The sequence below is a fragment of the Saccopteryx bilineata genome, chromosome 6 (assembly GCF_036850765.1).
Source record: "Saccopteryx bilineata isolate mSacBil1 chromosome 6, mSacBil1_pri_phased_curated, whole genome shotgun sequence".
Taxonomy (NCBI): Eukaryota; Metazoa; Chordata; class Mammalia; order Chiroptera; family Emballonuridae; genus Saccopteryx; species Saccopteryx bilineata.
The window spans coordinates 11,733,513-11,752,663 of NC_089495.1; the positions used below are offsets into that span (position 1 = coordinate 11,733,513).

Below are 19,151 nucleotides of genomic sequence, written 5' to 3' on the forward strand. Positions count from 1 at the left end.
GCTACAAGGAGGAACAGGACTGGGGTTGAGAGCAAAGCGATGGGCAAGACAGCAGGCTCAGACTTGTGCCAGGTCACTTTGCCGGGGTCTGGGGCTGTGGCCACCGTCCACTCCTGCTGCTGCTCTGCCCTGGCTGAGCCTCGGGCTCGGCTGCTGCTGGCAATGCCGCTCTGCTTCCGCCCTCTCTGCGTCTCCCCGGGACGCTGCTTCCTGGGGTGTAAGGCGCAGGGTCACCCCCATCGTGGCCATTCGTATGCAGGTTCTCATTGGATTCAGGCAGACGGTGAAGAAACAGTGGAGCCAAAGAATGGGGCGCCGTTCCTTTATTCAAGTCTCACACCAGCCAATGCGCCAACACACAGGGAAAACACTTCCCTCCAGTTCCACAACCAAGAGAGTCTTCTCCGGTTCCTCCTAGAATCAAAGGCCCCAGCAGTCTCAGCGGAGCTCGCAAAGCCCCTCAGCTCTGGTTCCCCATCTGCACCCCTTCCCCTTCTCTGTCAACATGGCTTCTCCTTCAGCACCCTGCATTCTCTCCACTCTCACTCTGCAAACATGGCTTCTCCTTCAACACTCTACTTTCTCTCTACTCTCACTCTGCAAACATGGCTTCTTTTTTCTCTGCCTCCTCTCCTATTCCAAAACTTTCTGACACGAAAAACCTCTCCTTCAGCAAACAAGGGCCCTTCCCAAGCAGGAAGGTAATTTGCAATTTCACAGATCACATACCTGGCGCTGCCCAGTGCCATTTTTTAACACTAAAAGTGAGCAAACTCAAAAAATACAAATTTTACAAACTCATTTGCCCAACGTGGGGATGCTATGAATGGGAGCCAGTTCAAGGCTGTATCTTCACTTAGCCGCCCCTGACGCACACGTGCTGTACACACCCACGCAGGCTCCGTCACAGGACTGACTTCATCCGAGGGCTCAACGACCCTGCTCACGTGTGTGCCCCACGTTCTGCTCCCCTGAAACACGGTCCTGAACTGGAATTCAAAAACGACAGCTTCTAGAATTGGGCTGCACTTCTTCACTAGTAATGAACCTTCTGGGAAAAGGACATCATCTGGAAACCTCACCTTCCTTATCTATCTAATGACATCTGTATCGTGGTCTAAATAATATACAATCTAGATACGAGCTCGTGATACGGACATGATCAGAGAGAGCTATATTGTGGGTTTATAAAATTGACCCTGTTCTGCCCGTTTCCCACCCCTGTTACAGAATCACGTGGGACAATGTGAGCGTGCTTCAAACACAAAAGGCCCGATCGTGGGCTCCTAACCCTAACGGGAGGCTCTCCGCCCTACACAGACCTCAGGCATTGATGCCCACACAGCAGGGGGACAGGAAGGAGCTATTCTGGTGGCTGTCAGGAAAATGCCAGAAGAGGGAAGAGTCGGGCCATGCTCTGCCTAGAAACACACCCTGGAATCTGCTGCCCGCTGTTCTCTGTGACAAGCTATGACTCTAAATATATCCCTTTTTCTTTCAGTAACACTGCCTTTTTAGACATAAATAGAAATTAGGCAGAGGAAAAGGGGGGAAATCCAACCCTACGTTGCTGGTTCCCTGAGTCTAAATGAAGAAACTCCCCACTTTGGGGAGGAAGAGACCAACGCACACAGGCGTGGTGTTAGTCGCCTTCCAAACAGCAAAGCCACAATGCCGCAGCAAGGCGGTTCGGAAAATACGCTGTTTAAAATGATCCGTGCCTCGCGCTACACTACAGGGAGATTTCCAGCTGATAGGTGTGATTGTTCTCCTAGAGACAATGCCAGCATCACATCAAGGAAGGGTTTCTTACTTCCAAGATTAGATTGGATATGCCAGCTCCAACTGCGCGTTGCATTCCTCAGTGGATTCTGAGAGAGAAACTCTAAGGAGAAAGGGAGGGTAGGAAAACCTGGTCTCAGGATAAGACCTGGAGTCCGCCACAGTCCGGGAGTCAGCCGTAAAGCCACCCCATCAGCCTTCCACCCTCTCCACAAACAAAGAACGTCTCCTCTCTCATCTTCTCTCACATCCTAGCAGGAAGTTCTTTTCATGTTTAAGTTATTGACCTCAGTTTAGCTGTGTGCCTGACACAGGGTGGGCGCTCAAACATGTATTCAATCAATGAGTGAGTGAGGAGAAGTCAGCTTATGAGAGGGGCTATTTATTTCGTTGTATCTAGCTCTCACTGAGAAGGGGGCCATGTGCACAGCACAACCTTGCAAACGTTTGACCTCTCTAAACAAATCTAACACTAGATACAAAGTTGCATAGATACAATAGATAGAATACAAGATACAGTAGTTTTAAGTGTTAAAAAAAAGGCAAGGATTAGGGAAGGAAACGTTATATAAGACACTAGCAACATGAAAGCATTTTCTGTAAAATAATGCACTTAGGAGAACACGGGTGGTGGATACAGGGAAATTACCACCAGTGAAATCAGGAGGAGCCGTGGGAAACATAGAGGAACGGTGATTAGACTGTTCCTTAGCTTCCTTATTTATAGCTAAACTTGTTTTTAAAAGACACATGCATAATAGTTGCTGGTCTTTGACTTACAATGTTTAGTAAATATTCCTAATTTTTGTCCGGGGTAGATTTCGGAACCAGCCTTTGAATGTATGGCTCTCTAATAATACAATTCATCTTCTAAATGCGCCCAGAATTCAGTTGCTTATAAGGGAAAAAAAAAATTAGTGAATTATTTTTAAAAAGAAATTCTCAATATTTGCAAGCCAAAGTGTGTTTAAAGGCATACATGAATATGATTGCATATTTAAACCTTATTATGCTGGTCACGTGTGTGTGACAGGCTGTTTCTCACTTGAATCTGAGTGGCAGAGCCTAGAGTAGGGCCCTACAAAGCAGTTAGCACTTGCTGACGTGCGGAGAGACACAAAACAGTCTGCAGCCCATTGATGTTCCAACGGGGACCCGGGGAAGTCAAGATACTGTCACCGAGTGTGCTGGGTAATGAGCCAGCCTTTCCTCACTTTCCTTCATAACATTCCAGATACGCGAATATAATCCGATTGTACTGTATGTCTTTAAGCAGAAAGACACATTTAAACGTCTTTATGCCTTAGTTTTTCAAGCATTCCACAGGACAAATAACTGCCCCCCCTTTCCCATGTCAAAGCACACTGTGATTAATTACAGTTGTGCTGGACGTGATCTCTGCAAACGGGACTTTTCCATGCTTCCTCCGAGGAAGTGCTGTCCGTCACAGAGAAGTCCACGTGATCAAAACGGGGCTTTTCCATGCCTCCTCCAAGGAAGTGCTGCCGTCACAGAGGAGTCCACGGTGCTCTCTTATCCAGACCCAACACTTGGATTCATTTTTACGTTACGGGAGGTGTAATAATGATGATGTCAAATTCTTTTTTTTTTTTTTCATCTTTGGTGAACTATTTAACTTGATATTTTTATATTAAAAATATTTATTTAAAAGCCACTGGGGCATGGAACAATGCTGATGCTTTATGATTGTAAAAAAAAAAAAAAAAAGTTGCTGCGTCGCCCTGATTCCATAAAGGTGTAGTTCAGCGGGACGAGGTGCGGAGCCCCCTGACTTCAGCACTGCGTTTACAACCCAGAGGAGAAAGACTGGACGTGTTTGGGAGGGATTGGGGGGGAAACATTTTTTTTTTAATATCTTTTGAAATTTTACATATTGAATCACAGCGACTGGTGTCTGGAAAAGTAAGAACGGTGAAAACCTTGGCTTGGGAACGCAGGGGAAACACAGCCCCATTCTCAGGCTTACCTCATTACCTCGGTCTGAGGAGACAAGGCGGGGCGCCGCATACAGTATTTGTCTGGATAAAAGAAAAATTAAACTTCTCTCCAGATGTTTGGTCTCCCACGTTTCCATGTGGTGCCGTGTCCGGCACGGCGGCTCACACAATGGCAGCAGTAAGGAGATTTTCGCTTGGATGCGCTGATGAGGACGTACGGCCAGAACTCACAAAGCAAAGAACGCACATCCAGGGCCCGCGGGCAGTGCTGAGCGGCGAGGGGCGGGCCCGGGGCTGTCTCTTCGCTCTCCTCTGCTCCGGAACCATCATGTCAGATCTGCAGTCCAGATTTCTTGTGCTCCAACCGCAGGGAATGTTGCCAAGATAAAGGGAAGGCCGAGGAAGTCAGTAAAGAGTGGAGAAGATACAAGTTAAAATGAATACAAAGTAAAATGCGAACAGATGGGGCAGGACCGTGGGCAGCACAGCCCAGGGGGCGACACTGTCAGCCTCGCAGGGCTGTTTTGCAGCCTGGGATCCTCGAGGGAAGGAAAACGGGGAAACCGAAACATTCGGGGTTTGGAGAAGGTTTTTTGCCTTCTTTTCGATCATAAATCTGAGAAACACAAGAGCTGTAGGAAACCATTTAACCAGCTGAACGGTGCAAAACCTCTTCTGAAGACATCTCAAATGCTGCACAAATATAAAGTGAGGAGCCGCATTCTGCCAACTGAGTCTTCAGTTAATTTGAAATCAAATCAAGTCTTCCTTCAGACTCTCAAATATGTAGTGGTCGCCTTAGCGAGTGGCTAGTTCCCAGGGTACACAAAGCGTTCTGCAAACCTGAGCTCATGAAAGTTTCAGAGAATTCACAGAGGGCAGGGAGCAACCAGGATGCAGACGCTTCCACGCTTCCACGGGAGAAAAGGGAAGCCCAGAGGCCTTCAGCTGGTTAGTCTGGATCACATCGCAATCCCTGCAAGACAGACCTGAAGGCTCTGATGTAGTCTGTTTGTTTACAGAAGGAAAAAGAGGAAAAAACAGATTCATAGGGTTAACACCCAAAGTCAGGCCCTATCAGACATCAGGCTCCGGGGTTCCTTTTCCCAGCATGCACATGCACACAGACGCACCGCACACACGTACAGCCCGCACATGAGCACAGACTCCCCGCGCACAGTACACCGCGCATGTGCGCAGACACATCCGCACATGTACACCCCTCACGTGCATGCACACACCCACACGTGTACACCCCTCACGTGCGTGCACACACCCACACGTGTACACCCCACACATGCGCAGATGTGTAGACACACCACACACACACACATGTACACCCCTCACATGCGTGCACACACCCACACGTGTACACCCCTCACGTGCGTGCACACACCCACACGTGTACACCCCACACATGCGCAGATGTGTAGACACACCACACACACACACATGTACACCCCTCACATGCGTGCACACACTCACACGTGTACACCCCACACATGCACAGATGCGCAGACACACCACACACACACACACACATGTACACCCCTCATGTGCGTGCACACACCCACACGTGTACAGCCCACAGATGCGCAGACACACCACACACACACACACACACACACACGTACACCCCGCACGTGCGCGCACAGTCACACCTGCACACACATACACCCCCCACGTGCGTGCAGACACCACACGCATACACCCCACGCCAATACACACCAGTTTCTGCTACAGCAGTTCTGTGCTTCCTTCCACTGCAGGTGGATCTAATAGAAGGGAAAAAATGAAGCTCTCCTAACATCCATCCAGGGCGCTTCCCTCTTGTTTTCTGTGATTCTTCTCTGGGTGCTTTTTCTCCCCCTCCCCCATCACTTTGTCTGTAAGACATGAATTCCTCATTAGCTTTTATCTTTACCTTCACACACACTTCACAGCACTCCCCTTGGACAGCTAATTGAAAAGGTTTTTAAGGAATATTTTTTCATGGGGCTTGTGTAATGCCAATGATAGAATGCACAGATTAGTTTTATCCCACATTTAATGTACATATACATATATGATATAAGTACCTACACATATATTTACAAATATGCAGGGTCCAAAAGTGGGCTTACAGTTTGTATGGGAAATAATACAATAATTGATAAATAGTAATACAAGAATAAACCCATGTGTTTTGCATACTCACAACTGCAGATCTACTTTTGTCCACCGTGTGTGTGTGTGTGTGTGTGTGTGTCTGTGTGTGTGCAGGTAGGTGTAGATGGGTGTGTGTCTGTATATCACTAGTCAGCTGACACTGTCCATTTTGAAGGTTCTAGCCAGGACACGGTCATATGAAATTAAGATGCTCCCATTTCATTTTTCACAATCCAAATAGTTAACATACCAGCCACCGCTGCCACTCGGGTGCTCTAGCAGACCGGAGAGTGGTGGCGTGGCCCTCATTCTGAGGGGGTCCCCAGTCCGTGGACACTGCAGGCTACTGTACAGTTTAACCAGGGCCCCCTCCCCAGTGCAGTGACGCCGGCTGGTTTGCAGCTGGTTTGCATGTGCCTTGGGTCACAGACGGTAACAGCCAGAATGTGGTCGAAGATTCTGGATGTGGCACAGAGCCACGCAAAGACCCTGTCGCAGCCACATGGTGCCAGATTTATAAACAAATCACAAGAATCAGACCGTGTAGACGTGTGGGTAGAGGGTCTGAAGTCCCGCCGGTTAACCAGATGTTCTCCAAGGAAAAGGCACTAGAAAAAGTTGTGACATTTCCACATTTGGCCAAAAGTAATGATCGTGTTTGTAACCTCCTGCTATTTCAACTCATTAATAATTTACGGTAATGTGGGTTCCAACTCATACTTAACTGCTCTACAAAGGGCTACAGTCACACTTACCACTGTTTTATTTAATATAGCCGTGATTAATCTACCGAGCAATTATTTTCCAGTGCTCGTGGCGGGAGGGGCTTTGAGCAGTTGACAGGGATGTCACGTTTCCCACCTTCGCATCTTAACAAACTTTAAAGCAAATATGTTTTGATATTTTTCTTATCAGTTGCTCAAGTTTACAAAATTTAATTGAAAAGGTTTTGAACAAACGCCAGGCTGTCCTTCTGCTTAATGAAACCTTTTAAAAGAGCAGTTAATCTACCGCCTTGCACTTGTGCCCAAGAAGTTGCTAAATTAATTTACTGACAAAGAGAATCAATCACCATAAAATGGTGTTTAAACAATGGTGGGGCCACTGAAGGGTAATAAGGGACTGGTAGTGGATTAGCATGATTTATTTAATCCTCCTGTTTGTGTTCTAACAGGTTAATGGCAGGAATCTCCTTTCAGTTGACTTTGATCGAACAACAAAGACAGAGAAGATCTATGACGACCACCGTAAATTTCTACTGAGGATTGCCTGCGACACGTCGGGACACCCGACCCTCTGGCTGCCCAGCAGCAAGCTGATGGCCGTCAACGTCACCTATGCGTCCACAGGTCAAATCGCCAGCATCCAGCGAGGAACCACCAGCGAGAAAGTCGATTATGATGGACAGGGGAGGATTGTGTCACGGGTCTTTGCTGATGGGAAAACATGGAGTTACACGTACTTGGAAAAGGTATGTCTGCACGCTCACGGTGAAAACAGGGAGTCAGTGACTAGCATTTTTTTCAGCAATCTTCAAGAACACTGTAGCAGAGGGTGGGGGGGGGGACTGACATGTGACAGAGTTCCATTTATTTTCCAAGCATCAGTATGTAAGTCACATCCGCACAGCGGTGATGAATTTCTGCATTAGCAAAGCATTTTCTCCTTAGTTAAGTCCTGCTATCTGAGACCCTGTTAAGTGATTTACGCTGTAAACAAACAAGCAATAACGCTGCCCACCTGCCAAGCCGATAGGTCATAGTCAGCAACGTTCACAAATTAGACCTTGGGCGTGGAAGTCATGTGTAAATAATCTCAATGCCAGCTCTTTCGTTTAGGAAGGAGCTTTACGTCGGCACAGGGACCATGGTCAGGTCCTTATGGTAGCCAGCAGAATTCGACAGAACCATAGAAAGCACGTGGATCCTATTTATTATGCGTTCCTAACAAAAGAGCCTACTTTATTTTTAGGAAGTCACATTTCGGGTACACTGTGGCATCTCTTCCTTCTCCCGCATGGAAAAGGCAAGCAGGCTAGCTTAGGCTTTTCCCGTTCTTAGAGACTGCGAGCAATACCAAAACAGACTTCAGGTTGCACGTGTGTCAAGTGCTCAGCCATGTGATGCGTGGTGTGGGGTATTGACTGGGGCCAGGAGGGAGTGAAGGTAAAAGGAAGGAGAGAGAAAGGATTATCTCCCTGTGATTCATTTCTTAAGACTTATGACCCACCAAAGAGCACATTCCATGGGATGCTTCCTTTGCTACCCACCATCAGCTGTGATTTTAAATGACTGTAAAACTACAGGCTGACTCCTGTGAATGCAGCCGTAGTCCTGTTCCCCTTGGGAGAATGCACACTATAGGGGCCACCCTCCAGACACTGACACAGCCTGCATACACAAGCCCCCCTAGATATGCCCACAGAGAGGCTTCTGCAAACCGCTTCAGAAGGTGGTGGACAATCCTGGGGAAAAGCATGAGCCTTGGACAAGGGCTTACTTCTCTGTCACAAGCAGTGCAGAAGTCCCAGGAGGGCTCCTGTCCGAAGCAGCCTCTGGCCCTGCAGTCTTTCCGTCCGGGCTGACAGCGTCCAGAGAGGCTTGCTGGAGGCAGGAGCTGCCCGTGCTCAGTGTGACCATCAAGCTTCCCTTACCCAGCCCATTCATGTTGACCCAATAAATTCATGCCTTCTCTCTTCCTGCAGTGACTTGCAAAATAAACCAAGCTTATTTTTATTGACATAGTTATTCACCTCATAATTAGCACCAAAGCCAAGTATAACCTAGAAACTCTTTTTACAGCACCTGAGGTACAAAACAGATTTAGTACTCACAAAAGGGAATTTTCAAAATGTACATTTTATTGTCAGTACAGATGCTACACAAGAATTTGCAAACAAAAAGCAATGTATCTAGATACATATATTTCTATTAAGGGCATTTATAGTGCTCACTCACATGATTAATTTAGCAATGTCTGCTGACTTTGATGCTTTATGTACACATTATCCATTTTGGGCTAATTTTAATGTCTCTTCTTCATAAAATAATATTTTGAATGCTTTGCGCCTCCCCCAAATCCACCACAAATTAATACATGATTTTTTTTAAATATTTATTTTTATTTTATTTATTCATTTTAGAAAGGAGAGAGAGAGAGGGAGAGAGAGAGAAACAGAGAGAGAGAAGGGGGAGGAGCAGGAAGCATCAACTCCCATATGTGCCTTGACCAGGCAAGCCCAGGGTTTTGAACCGGCGACCTCAGCATTTCCAGGTCGACGCTTTATCCACTGCACCACCACAGGTCAGGCTAAATTAATACATGATTTGAGTGGCTCTTCAATCAAATGAGGGGGGGGAAGCCACCTTAGTAAATGATTGCCAGTTATGGAGAGCACTGCATTTCCCATGCGCTGCTCTCTCCTTGAAATGGCGCCTTCGAAGCGGCTTTACCTGCGCCAGCATCGCGACTTCTCCAGCACCACTGACCACCTGCCGCTTGGCTATGAGCATCTGGAAAGGAAGGGGTCAGTCCTGATACACAGCACGTTGTGAATCTTGGGTCACTCATTGCAGAACACCTCACAGTTAAGCATCCAGGCAAATCAGGCAGGGAATCGTTAACCACATGTAAGGTCAGGAATAACTCAGCTAAAATGAAAACCGTTGTCTCGAGCGGAACATTTCCGCGTCCTCATGGTCACTAAATCGGCTTTGGCTCTCCCTCCGCCACCAGCGTGGGGTAACAGTGTGCTCTCTCGTTGCAGTCCATGGTTCTTCTGCTGCACAGCCAGAGGCAGTACATCTTCGAGTACGACATGTGGGACCGGCTGTCGGCCATCACCATGCCCAGCGTGGCGCGGCACACCATGCAGACCATCCGGTCCATCGGCTACTACCGCAACATCTACAACCCCCCAGAAAGCAATGCCTCCGTCATCACGGACTACAACGAGGAGGGGCTGCTTCTGCAAACAGCCTTCTTGGGCACAAGCCGCAGGGTCTTGTTCAAGTACAGAAGGCAGACCAGGCTCTCAGAAATCCTGTATGACAGCACAAGGGTCAGCTTCACCTACGACGAGACAGCCGGCGTCCTCAAGACGGTCAACTTGCAGAGCGACGGGTTCATCTGCACCATCAGGTACAGGCAGATCGGCCCCCTGATCGACAGGCAGATCTTCCGCTTTAGTGAGGACGGGATGGTCAACGCAAGGTTTGACTACAGCTACGACAACAGCTTTCGAGTGACCAGCATGCAGGGGGTCATCAACGAAACGCCACTGCCCATTGACCTCTATCAGTTTGATGACATTTCTGGCAAAGTCGAGCAGTTTGGGAAATTCGGAGTGATATATTATGACATCAACCAGATCATTTCCACCGCGGTGATGACGTATACGAAGCACTTTGATGCGCATGGCCGCATCAAGGAAATTCAGTACGAGATCTTCAGGTCACTCATGTACTGGATTACAATTCAGTATGACAACATGGGCCGCGTAACCAAGAGAGAGATCAAAATAGGGCCCTTTGCCAACACTACCAAATACGCATATGAGTACGATGTGGACGGGCAGCTCCAGACGGTTTACCTAAACGAGAAGATCATGTGGCGTTACAACTATGACCTGAACGGAAACCTCCACCTACTGAACCCCAGCAACAGTGCGCGGCTGACTCCGCTCCGCTACGACCTGCGGGACAGGATCACTCGGCTGGGCGACGTGCAGTACCGGATGGACGAAGATGGTTTCCTGCGTCAGAGGGGCACGGAGATCTTTGAGTACAGTTCCAAGGGGCTCCTAGCTCGGGTCTATAGCAAAGGCAGCGGCTGGACAGTGATCTACCGTTACGATGGCCTGGGAAGGCGAGTGTCCACCAAAACCAGCCTTGGACAGCACCTGCAGTTTTTTTATGCTGACCTAACTTACCCCACGAGGATTACCCATGTCTACAACCATTCCAGTTCAGAAATTACTTCCCTCTATTACGATCTCCAGGGACATCTTTTTGCCATGGAAATCAGCAGCGGGGATGAGTTCTATATCGCATCGGACAACACGGGGACACCCCTGGCTGTTTTCAGTAGCAATGGCCTTATGCTAAAACAGATTCAGTACACCGCATATGGTGAAATCTATTTTGACTCCAATATTGACTTTCAGCTAGTAATTGGATTTCATGGAGGCTTATACGACCCACTCACAAAATTAATTCACTTTGGAGAAAGAGATTATGACATTTTGGCAGGACGATGGACAACACCTGACATAGAAATCTGGAGGAGAATAGGGAAGGACCCAGCTCCCTTTAACCTGTATATGTTCAGGAATAACAACCCTGCAAGCAAAATCCATGATGTGAAAGACTACATCACAGGTAAGCACAATTTTCTGTCCCTTCCAAGTACTGATTACTTTCATCCTTAGCTTAGTGGAGCTGCCTTAGTGTTACACTTTCCTCATGCAAAATTGAATGCCTAACCCCTTAAATGTTATTTCTCTATGAAACCATAGAGAAACCAAAAAGGGAAACTGAGACATAGCTTCTACCTGCCTGTTCTGCCTACCTATGCCCAAAGCCACAATTGTCTAAAACAATATGGAATCCAGTCTCTGAAGGAAGGTGACATAGAAGGTGCAGAAAAACATGCCAACACTGGAGCCCCCAAACTGGAGGTGTAATGAGATACCCGTTTTCTCAGTTCTCTGTGCGGCTCTCAAAATGCTGCCCCATGTTCACTGCACGTCTGCCTCTTGCTTTTCCGGACTTCCTGAAGCTTTTCCCAGTTCTCCTCCATGTGGGCCAGCTGACAGTCTCGTTCCTCAACAGCCTGGCTCAGCAACACCCTCCAGGCATTCTCCTTCAGGGTTTCTGAGAGCACACCTGCATTCAAGTCCCGTCACTGTGGCAGTGCTCTTCAACACTTAACACCCCAAGCTTTCCACTCTTCAACAGACATTGTCCATAGCAGGGAACCTTGCCTCCAGTATTCCACCAATCATGAGAAAGAATTTTCTCCAAACACAAGATAGATAGATAGATAGATAGATAGATAGATAGATAGATAGATAGATAGAATTCCACCAATCATGAGAATTTTCTCCAAACACAGATAGATGATAGATATATATAGATAGATATATAGATAGATATCACTTTCTATTATACATGATGAACTTGGGGTTCATTGCTCCCCACCACCACTACCACCATTTAAAAGAGGGAGAATACCACCAATTTTAGAGCCACATGCTGCCCAGACAAAGGACCTGCCGGCCCGGCAGAGAGGTGAGAGTGTGTGCCCCAGAGAAGGAAGCGGAGACAAGCGGCTCTCCATCATCCTGACAAGCAGTTAACCACTGGTTATTTAAGAGGTGTTGACAGGGCTGGCGGAAAGGCGGCAGGCGCCCAGCTCCTGCATTCACCCTCTCCTAGCAACGTGGACTGCAGGGAATGCCGCAGCAGCGTTTTCTGAAAAACATCAAAAGAGAGATGGAACAGCACAAAGTATATTAGGTGAAATGCAATTTCAGATTTTCCAGCAATGTGCTTAATATATAAAATAATCTACACCCAGCTGCACTCATAAAGCTGCAAGCCCGCTGAGTAGTTCTGTAACATTATAACCTCCAGAATAGAATAAAAGCCTTCTTCTGAGCTTAATGGTTTTTGGAGTCACGTGGCAATATTTTAAAATATCATTTTAAAGGTTTCCAGGTTCTCTTCCTAAGAAGTTTGTTTCCACCTGTGCACAGTGAGCCTTTGGAGTCGTAACTGACGGTTATCAGAAACTTGGTGCGCTTTGCCAGTTTTGCCAGCTTTCAGCATTCATCGTGATTAAGCATCTACCGTTGCTTTTAATACTCTCAACTTAGGGTTTTTATTCATAGAAAATGGGGTGTGGAACTCTGTCCTTGGGCAGTCGCCTTTGAAAGACAGCAATACACAACCTGTAGGCAAGACTAACTACAACACAGATTTCTTTGCTTTCTACAACTGTGGTTCTTTCCCGCCGTCGTGCATTGCTGTTGCCTTTCTTTGTCACCGCTCCTGACCCAGGATGCAACCTGGCGTGCACGGCACTGTATTCAGACCTCCTGAGTATCTGTTACTCGGCCTCTGCTGTAGCCCTTGCTGTAGTTCTGCTATTGAGTTAATTGTCTGCATGTCTAAAAATGGAGAGGAGATTTTTGAATTGTAGGATACAGGCCAGTGTGCTCTTTTTCTGGTTGTGAATTTGGGGTTTTCTTTAAAGTAGGAATTTAAATTTATGAAGGCACAGGATAAACTCTGACACCTCTCATTTGGAACATTCTTTTCCTAGATGTTAACAGCTGGCTCGTGACATTTGGCTTCCATCTGCACAATGCTATTCCTGGATTCCCTGTTCCCAAATTTGATTTAACAGAGCCTTCGTATGAACTCGTGAGGAGTCAGCAGTGGGATGATATACCGGTAAGAAACAAAAAGCAAAACTACAAAATGGTGATAGATGGCTAACTTCAGTCCTGTGTACCCATATTTAACCAAACGGCCCTTGTGAGGATTGTCCCAGAGACAGTTTTTAATTTTTTACTCTTTTGGAGAGGAAAAAAACCAACACTTTCTGCATTTAGCTAATAGGGGCCAATGAAACAGGCTTAACTCTTTCTAGTGATGCTAATAAAAATATAGAAAGGCATTATCAAAAGGTAATAAAATGAGGAAGGTTATATTTTTAGTGCAAAGTTTCGAGAGAGATCCTCCTGAAAGCCTTTTTATGACCCTGGGACCCTAAGGCAAAGATACTATAAGCAGGAGGGCAGGGCAGCTGTATTACAAATCAGCAGCCCACAATGCCATGAAGCTCGCCTTTTTAAAAATATTAACAGCGTTTCATAGGAAAGGATCAAAAATAAAAATGTTAGGCTCCCCGTACAACTAGGTGTTTATGGAATTTTCCTGAAAATAACAGATCAGGAGGCCTGTAACTGTTTTGAGAAAAAAGAAAAGAAAAAATGAATGGAAAATTGCAAAGTCAAAGCTGACATTTCAGAAAAATGGTACTTTTATTTATGTATTTATTTTTGTGACAGAGATAGAGAGGGACAGATAGGGACAGACAGACAAGAAGGGAGAGAGATGAAAAGCATCAATTCTTCGTTGCTGCACCTTAGTTGTTTATTGATTGCTTTCTCATATGTGCCTTGACTAGGGGGCTCCAGCAGAGCAAGTGACCCCTTGTTCAAGCCAGTGACCTTAGGCTTCAAGCCAGCGACCATGGGGTTATGTCTGTGATCCCACGCTCAAGCCAGATGAGCCCACGCTCAAGCCGGCAACCTCAGGGTTTCGAATGTGGGTTCCCTGCAACCTAGTCTGATGCTCTATCCACTGTGCCGCCACTTGGTTAGGCATAAAAATGGAACTTTTAATTCCCACCATTCAAAGATCAGAAAGGAATACACAGACACCAGAATTTCTGGCTCAAAGCAAGAATAAAGATCAAGAAATTGGGTTACCCCACCATAATAAGAGTGCAGAGTTTCTTGGGAAAATTTCATTCCCCTCCCCTCCCCTTAAGCCATTTCCTACCATTTCAATGAATACAAAGAGACAAGGCTTCCATGGCAAACACACACACATATACACAGTGCGCGCGCGCGTGTGTGTGTGTGTGTGTGTATACATACATTGTCAATACCTCTATTTTCTGGTACATGTTTCATAACATAAAAGCAGTTCCTTTTTCAGATGTCATCTTTACATTTAAAAAGCCAAACCAATCCGTTTCCAGGGGTCTGGGAACCATTTTAAAATTTCTAATTGCAAGTATATCTACACCGATAATGTACCAGGAAGATACCCTGAAGTTTCCTGATGCATATGAAAAAACACGTCCTAATTGTGTATGATTTTCCAACACGTCTAAAAACATTTAAGCCCTACTGTACAAATGGAATTGCCAACATTTTCCTGGGAAATTTTTTAAATACAGCTCTGGTTCTCAGTCAAGAAACACGCACCATAAGGGCAGCTCAGGGAATCACGGAGCAAAGACACTGAGGCCGCCCCCAGTTGCGGAGAAACAAATGCTTCTTTCCCTGCTGCAAATGAAACAGATGTTTCCATTTGGGAAACACTGGCCAGACAAACATCTGGTAGTATAAGAAATGGCTATGTGAAGGTGCCCCCAATTTAAATCGTTTGCCAGGGTATATGGTGCACTGTCCTAAGACTCCAAAAAAAACTAAATGTTTTCCCAAAGTAATAACTACTCATCTCCAGATGTCCACTTTGCAGTCGTTCGTGTATATTTCAGTTCTGCGAGCGATTTTACTGGCGATATTCAGTTGCAGTTGCGTTCACAAGGAGAGGGTAGGGAATCTACCTAAACTAAAAAGCACTGGGGCACTTAAAAGCACATGATGAGGGTCACCGTGATCTGGCCCTGAGCGCTCCCCCACCGCCTTTCAAATCCTGTTGCTTTCTTCTCGGCCTCCCACAGTGAAAAGTTGCTGGGATGAAGGACCCGATAAGCTGGGTTCCCCAAATATGACAGACTCAGGACAAGGGCGGCTCTAAACTGAAAGACAATAGCTAAAAACATGAATGTTTTGCCCGCGTTAGAAACTAAAAAGTTCTGAACGAACACATGATGAAGTTACCTCTTTTTAGGTTCATTTTTTAGGTTCAGAACACATTTGGATCAGCTTGAGGGGTGGCATTCTGAGTGCATTCCTTCACCCAGGGTTTTTTAAAGCCTTTTCATCTCTAAACCCCTGGAGGTTTTAATAAAATGCCTTGGAACTCTCCACCAAATCCCTGCCCCCCACTTTGGTCAGGAGTGGGAGCATCACCAGGAAGCCGGGGTTCCCGGCAGCCCCGAACTACAGCTGTTCCCCTAAGCCGCCCTGTGTTCTGTTTCCCTTTGCAGCCCATTTTCGGAGTCCAGCAACAAGTGGCCAGGCAGGCCAAGGCCTTCCTGTCCCTGGGCAAGATGGCAGAGGTCCACGTGAGCCGGCGCAAGGGCGGTGGCGCGCCGTCGTGGCTGTGGTTCGCCACGGTCAAGTCGCTGATCGGCAAGGGCGTCATGCTGGCCGTCAGCCAGGGCCGCGTGCAGACCAACGTGCTCAACATCGCCAACGAGGACTGCATCAAGGTGGCGGCCGTGCTCAACAACGCCTTCTACCTGGAGAACCTGCACTTCACCATCGAGGGCAAGGACACGCACTACTTCATCAAGACCAGCACGCCCGAGAGCGACCTGGGCACGCTGCGCCTGACCAGCGGCCGCAAGGCCCTGGAGAACGGCATCAACGTGACGGTGTCGCAGTCCACCACCGTGGTCAACGGCAGGACGCGCAGGTTCGCCGACGTGGAGATGCAGTTCGGCGCGCTGGCGCTGCACGTGCGCTACGGCATGACGCTGGACGAGGAGAAGGCGCGCATCCTGGAGCAGGCGCGGCAGCGCGCCCTAGCGCGCGCCTGGGCGCGCGAGCAGCAGCGCGTGCGCGACGGCGAGGAGGGCGCGCGCCTCTGGACAGAGGGCGAGAAGCGGCAGCTGCTGAGCGCCGGCAAGGTGCAGGGCTACGACGGCTACTACGTGCTGTCGGTGGAGCAGTACCCCGAGCTGGCTGACAGCGCCAACAATATCCAGTTTCTGCGGCAGAGCGAGATTGGCAAGAGGTAACCCCGCCCCCGCGGGGACCGGGACGGCGGGCGGGCGGGCGGGCGCTCGCTGAGCCCCCCTTTTGCTCAGATGTGTCTGTAGCACAATCCGACTGGTACTCTCCGACACAGAAGAGCCTTCTGCGAGAATGATCCCGCTATTAAAAAAAAAAAAAAAAAACCATCTACAGAACAAAAAGAAAACCCCTTTTCTGAATGACCTTAAAGGTGATCGGCTTTAAAGAATATGTTTACATATGCATATCACTGCACTCAGTTGGACTGAAGGTATTACTAAAAGGAACAGATAATAAAAGAAAGGAAAAGAAAAAAAAAAAAAGGCCTAAACATTTTGCCCCGGGGCCACCTGTTGTTCCTTTAGAGGCACTGTCTTTAACAAGGGTAAAAATGCCTACCGTGTTTCCAAATATTACCGAATTGTCGACCTTTGCTTACAAAGAAGTAGTCTGTGCATAGGATGTGATTTAGATCTCTTGTTCATTTTTAAATGTGGGGCGAAATGACAGTTTCTAGACAACCCAGCTACTTTCCCTGTGCTGCTTTGTAAAAGGACATTGGCACAAGTGACTTCGGCTCCACGGGGATTTCATTATGCATTTTACAATGCTGTCGTGGCTTGCCTTGGGGGTAAAAAAAAAAACCAAACTGGCAAATACAATCCTTGTCACTGAGAAGCAAAGGAAACCCTGACCTTTTTTGTAAATTACGTGAGACAAGTTGTTTATGGATTTTTATATGAATTACAATTTACTGTACATCAAATATTAGTCTCAGAGGAGTTAATTTATGTAAAGTGTTTAAAAAGTTTATACTTAAAAATAAAATGATAAAAACATGTGAACTGTGTGCTTTTTTAAAAAAGGATTGCACCTTTTGTTAATCTGTTATAGCTGTACAGTATAAATTATTATATTGTAGAGATATAACAACTTATGCCTATAATGTCCAGAAGTGTTCATATTTTTGTATTAGGTTGAAAAATGTGCAGCTTTCTATCACTAGATGGATAGGACAGTGCAATCCTGAGTGGGTGGCTAACCAGAGAACAGCTCCTTTTCTCTTCCTTCTCCTCCTCCACGGGCCAGTGTCCTCACCAATAGCAACTAAGAGGCACAGTAGAAAACTAAGGCTGGTGAAATGTAATGGAAGCTATGGGGAAAAAAAAGAAGAAAAACAAAAACGAGACAGGAGGTATTCCCGCTGCCCTCTCTCGACCCTAACAGTCAATGAGGAGTTGATATAATTCAACCACAGGGTTTTTACGGTTCCTTGAAGCTGCTCCATTTCGGGATGGAGGCGAGACACCACATCAGATGCTCGGGGTAACTGAGAAGGAAAGAGTCTGATGTAGATGTAACCATGAACATGTGTCTGAAGGTCTAGGAAAGACAGCAGAGACCCAGCAGCGGTGAGAAAGCCAGATGGAGTAGGGCAGGGTCACTCTGCTAGTCTTGGGTTTGGACCCTGGGGTCACCAAAAGGAACAAAAAATAAAAAAGGGAGACAGAAGCTCCTGTAACCCCACACGCCCCAACCACCTCGGGAACTGGTTTGAATGGCAGCCTCTGCTCTGGGGGGGAGCGGGGGCATGGGGGGGGCACATCCAGCTGGACGTGACTGACAGCCCAGCCATGCCTCCCGCACGCATGCGCGCGGGTCCCCAGCCCAGCCGCCGTGTCTGCACTTCCGTGCCGGCTCGGCTGCTCTCGCAAGTCTCTTTCATGAGCACTAAATTCAGCCACAAAAGTATTTTTAGAAAATATTTCTCAGTTCATTGAGCTATAGTACACACTGTTTTCCTCTTATGTATAATGGTGATAAAATATAGCAAGTGAACATGTCGTAAATATAAAGGTTCAAGTGATGTATTGAAAATAATTTTCTAACTGCTTTGTATGTATCACATACTCTAAATTGCACAGTAGGCGTGTTTATTAAACAGATTGGCTGGGAAAGTTTCAAAATAGCTACTGAATTTACAGTCTCAGTGCTATTACTGTCTTTGTGTATTTGGTAGAGCATACCGAAGTAATTAATCTTCTAATGAATGCTGATATTTTATTAGAATGAAAGCACAGATTAGCATTAATATTTTTTATCCTGGAAATCCTTTGGCAAGTATTATGAAGCCCACATTTAGAAAACTATGAGATTTCAAACCACATAAACATGGCTCTGTTTTACGTTCCATTTTGTTACCCTAGGAGTTTGCAGTTGTGTTGGGTGGCATTTCTGCAGGACTGTTCTTTAGCATGCTGTAAGTACTTTTGGTTGAAATAGGCTCTAAGTTCTCAGAAATGTTCCTGCTGTGCTGACCATGAAAAGCTTGTATCACATGACAGAAGTCAAATCATAATCCTACCCTCTTCTCGGCGTGGACCGGTCCTGTACACTGGCCCCATAACCGACCGATTTCCAGTTCTCTCCTGGTGCTTACTTTAGATGAAGTCAAATCAACCCAATTAGTGTCTTGTCAGTAGGTGTAATGAGCCTATTTCTTTCTAAAAAGACTTGTGATCTGGACATGCTTTTACAAGAAATAGTGACCTTGGGGAATATGTAAACAAAAGACCTTGTTTTCTAAGAGTTGGGGG

The 19,151-nt window shown here is 46.7% G+C and overlaps 1 protein-coding gene across 8 annotated transcripts in view; it reads left to right on the top strand.

Annotated features, from left to right (window-relative positions):
- TENM3 (teneurin transmembrane protein 3) overlaps nt 1–17,391 on the top strand; it is a 621,635-nt gene extending 604,244 nt beyond the window's left edge. For all 8 annotated transcript variants that reach the window (XM_066237373.1, XM_066237376.1, XM_066237374.1 and 5 more), the window contains 4 exons: nt 7,063–7,359; nt 9,655–11,266; nt 13,215–13,345; nt 15,804–17,391. In XM_066237373.1, coding sequence (XP_066093470.1) covers nt 7,063–7,359; nt 9,655–11,266; nt 13,215–13,345; nt 15,804–16,559 — 2,796 coding nt within the window. In that variant the 3' untranslated portion in view covers nt 16,560–17,391. The remainder of the gene's footprint in view (nt 1–7,062; nt 7,360–9,654; nt 11,267–13,214; nt 13,346–15,803) is intronic.
- Nucleotides 17,392–19,151: the final 1,760 nt, after the last annotated feature.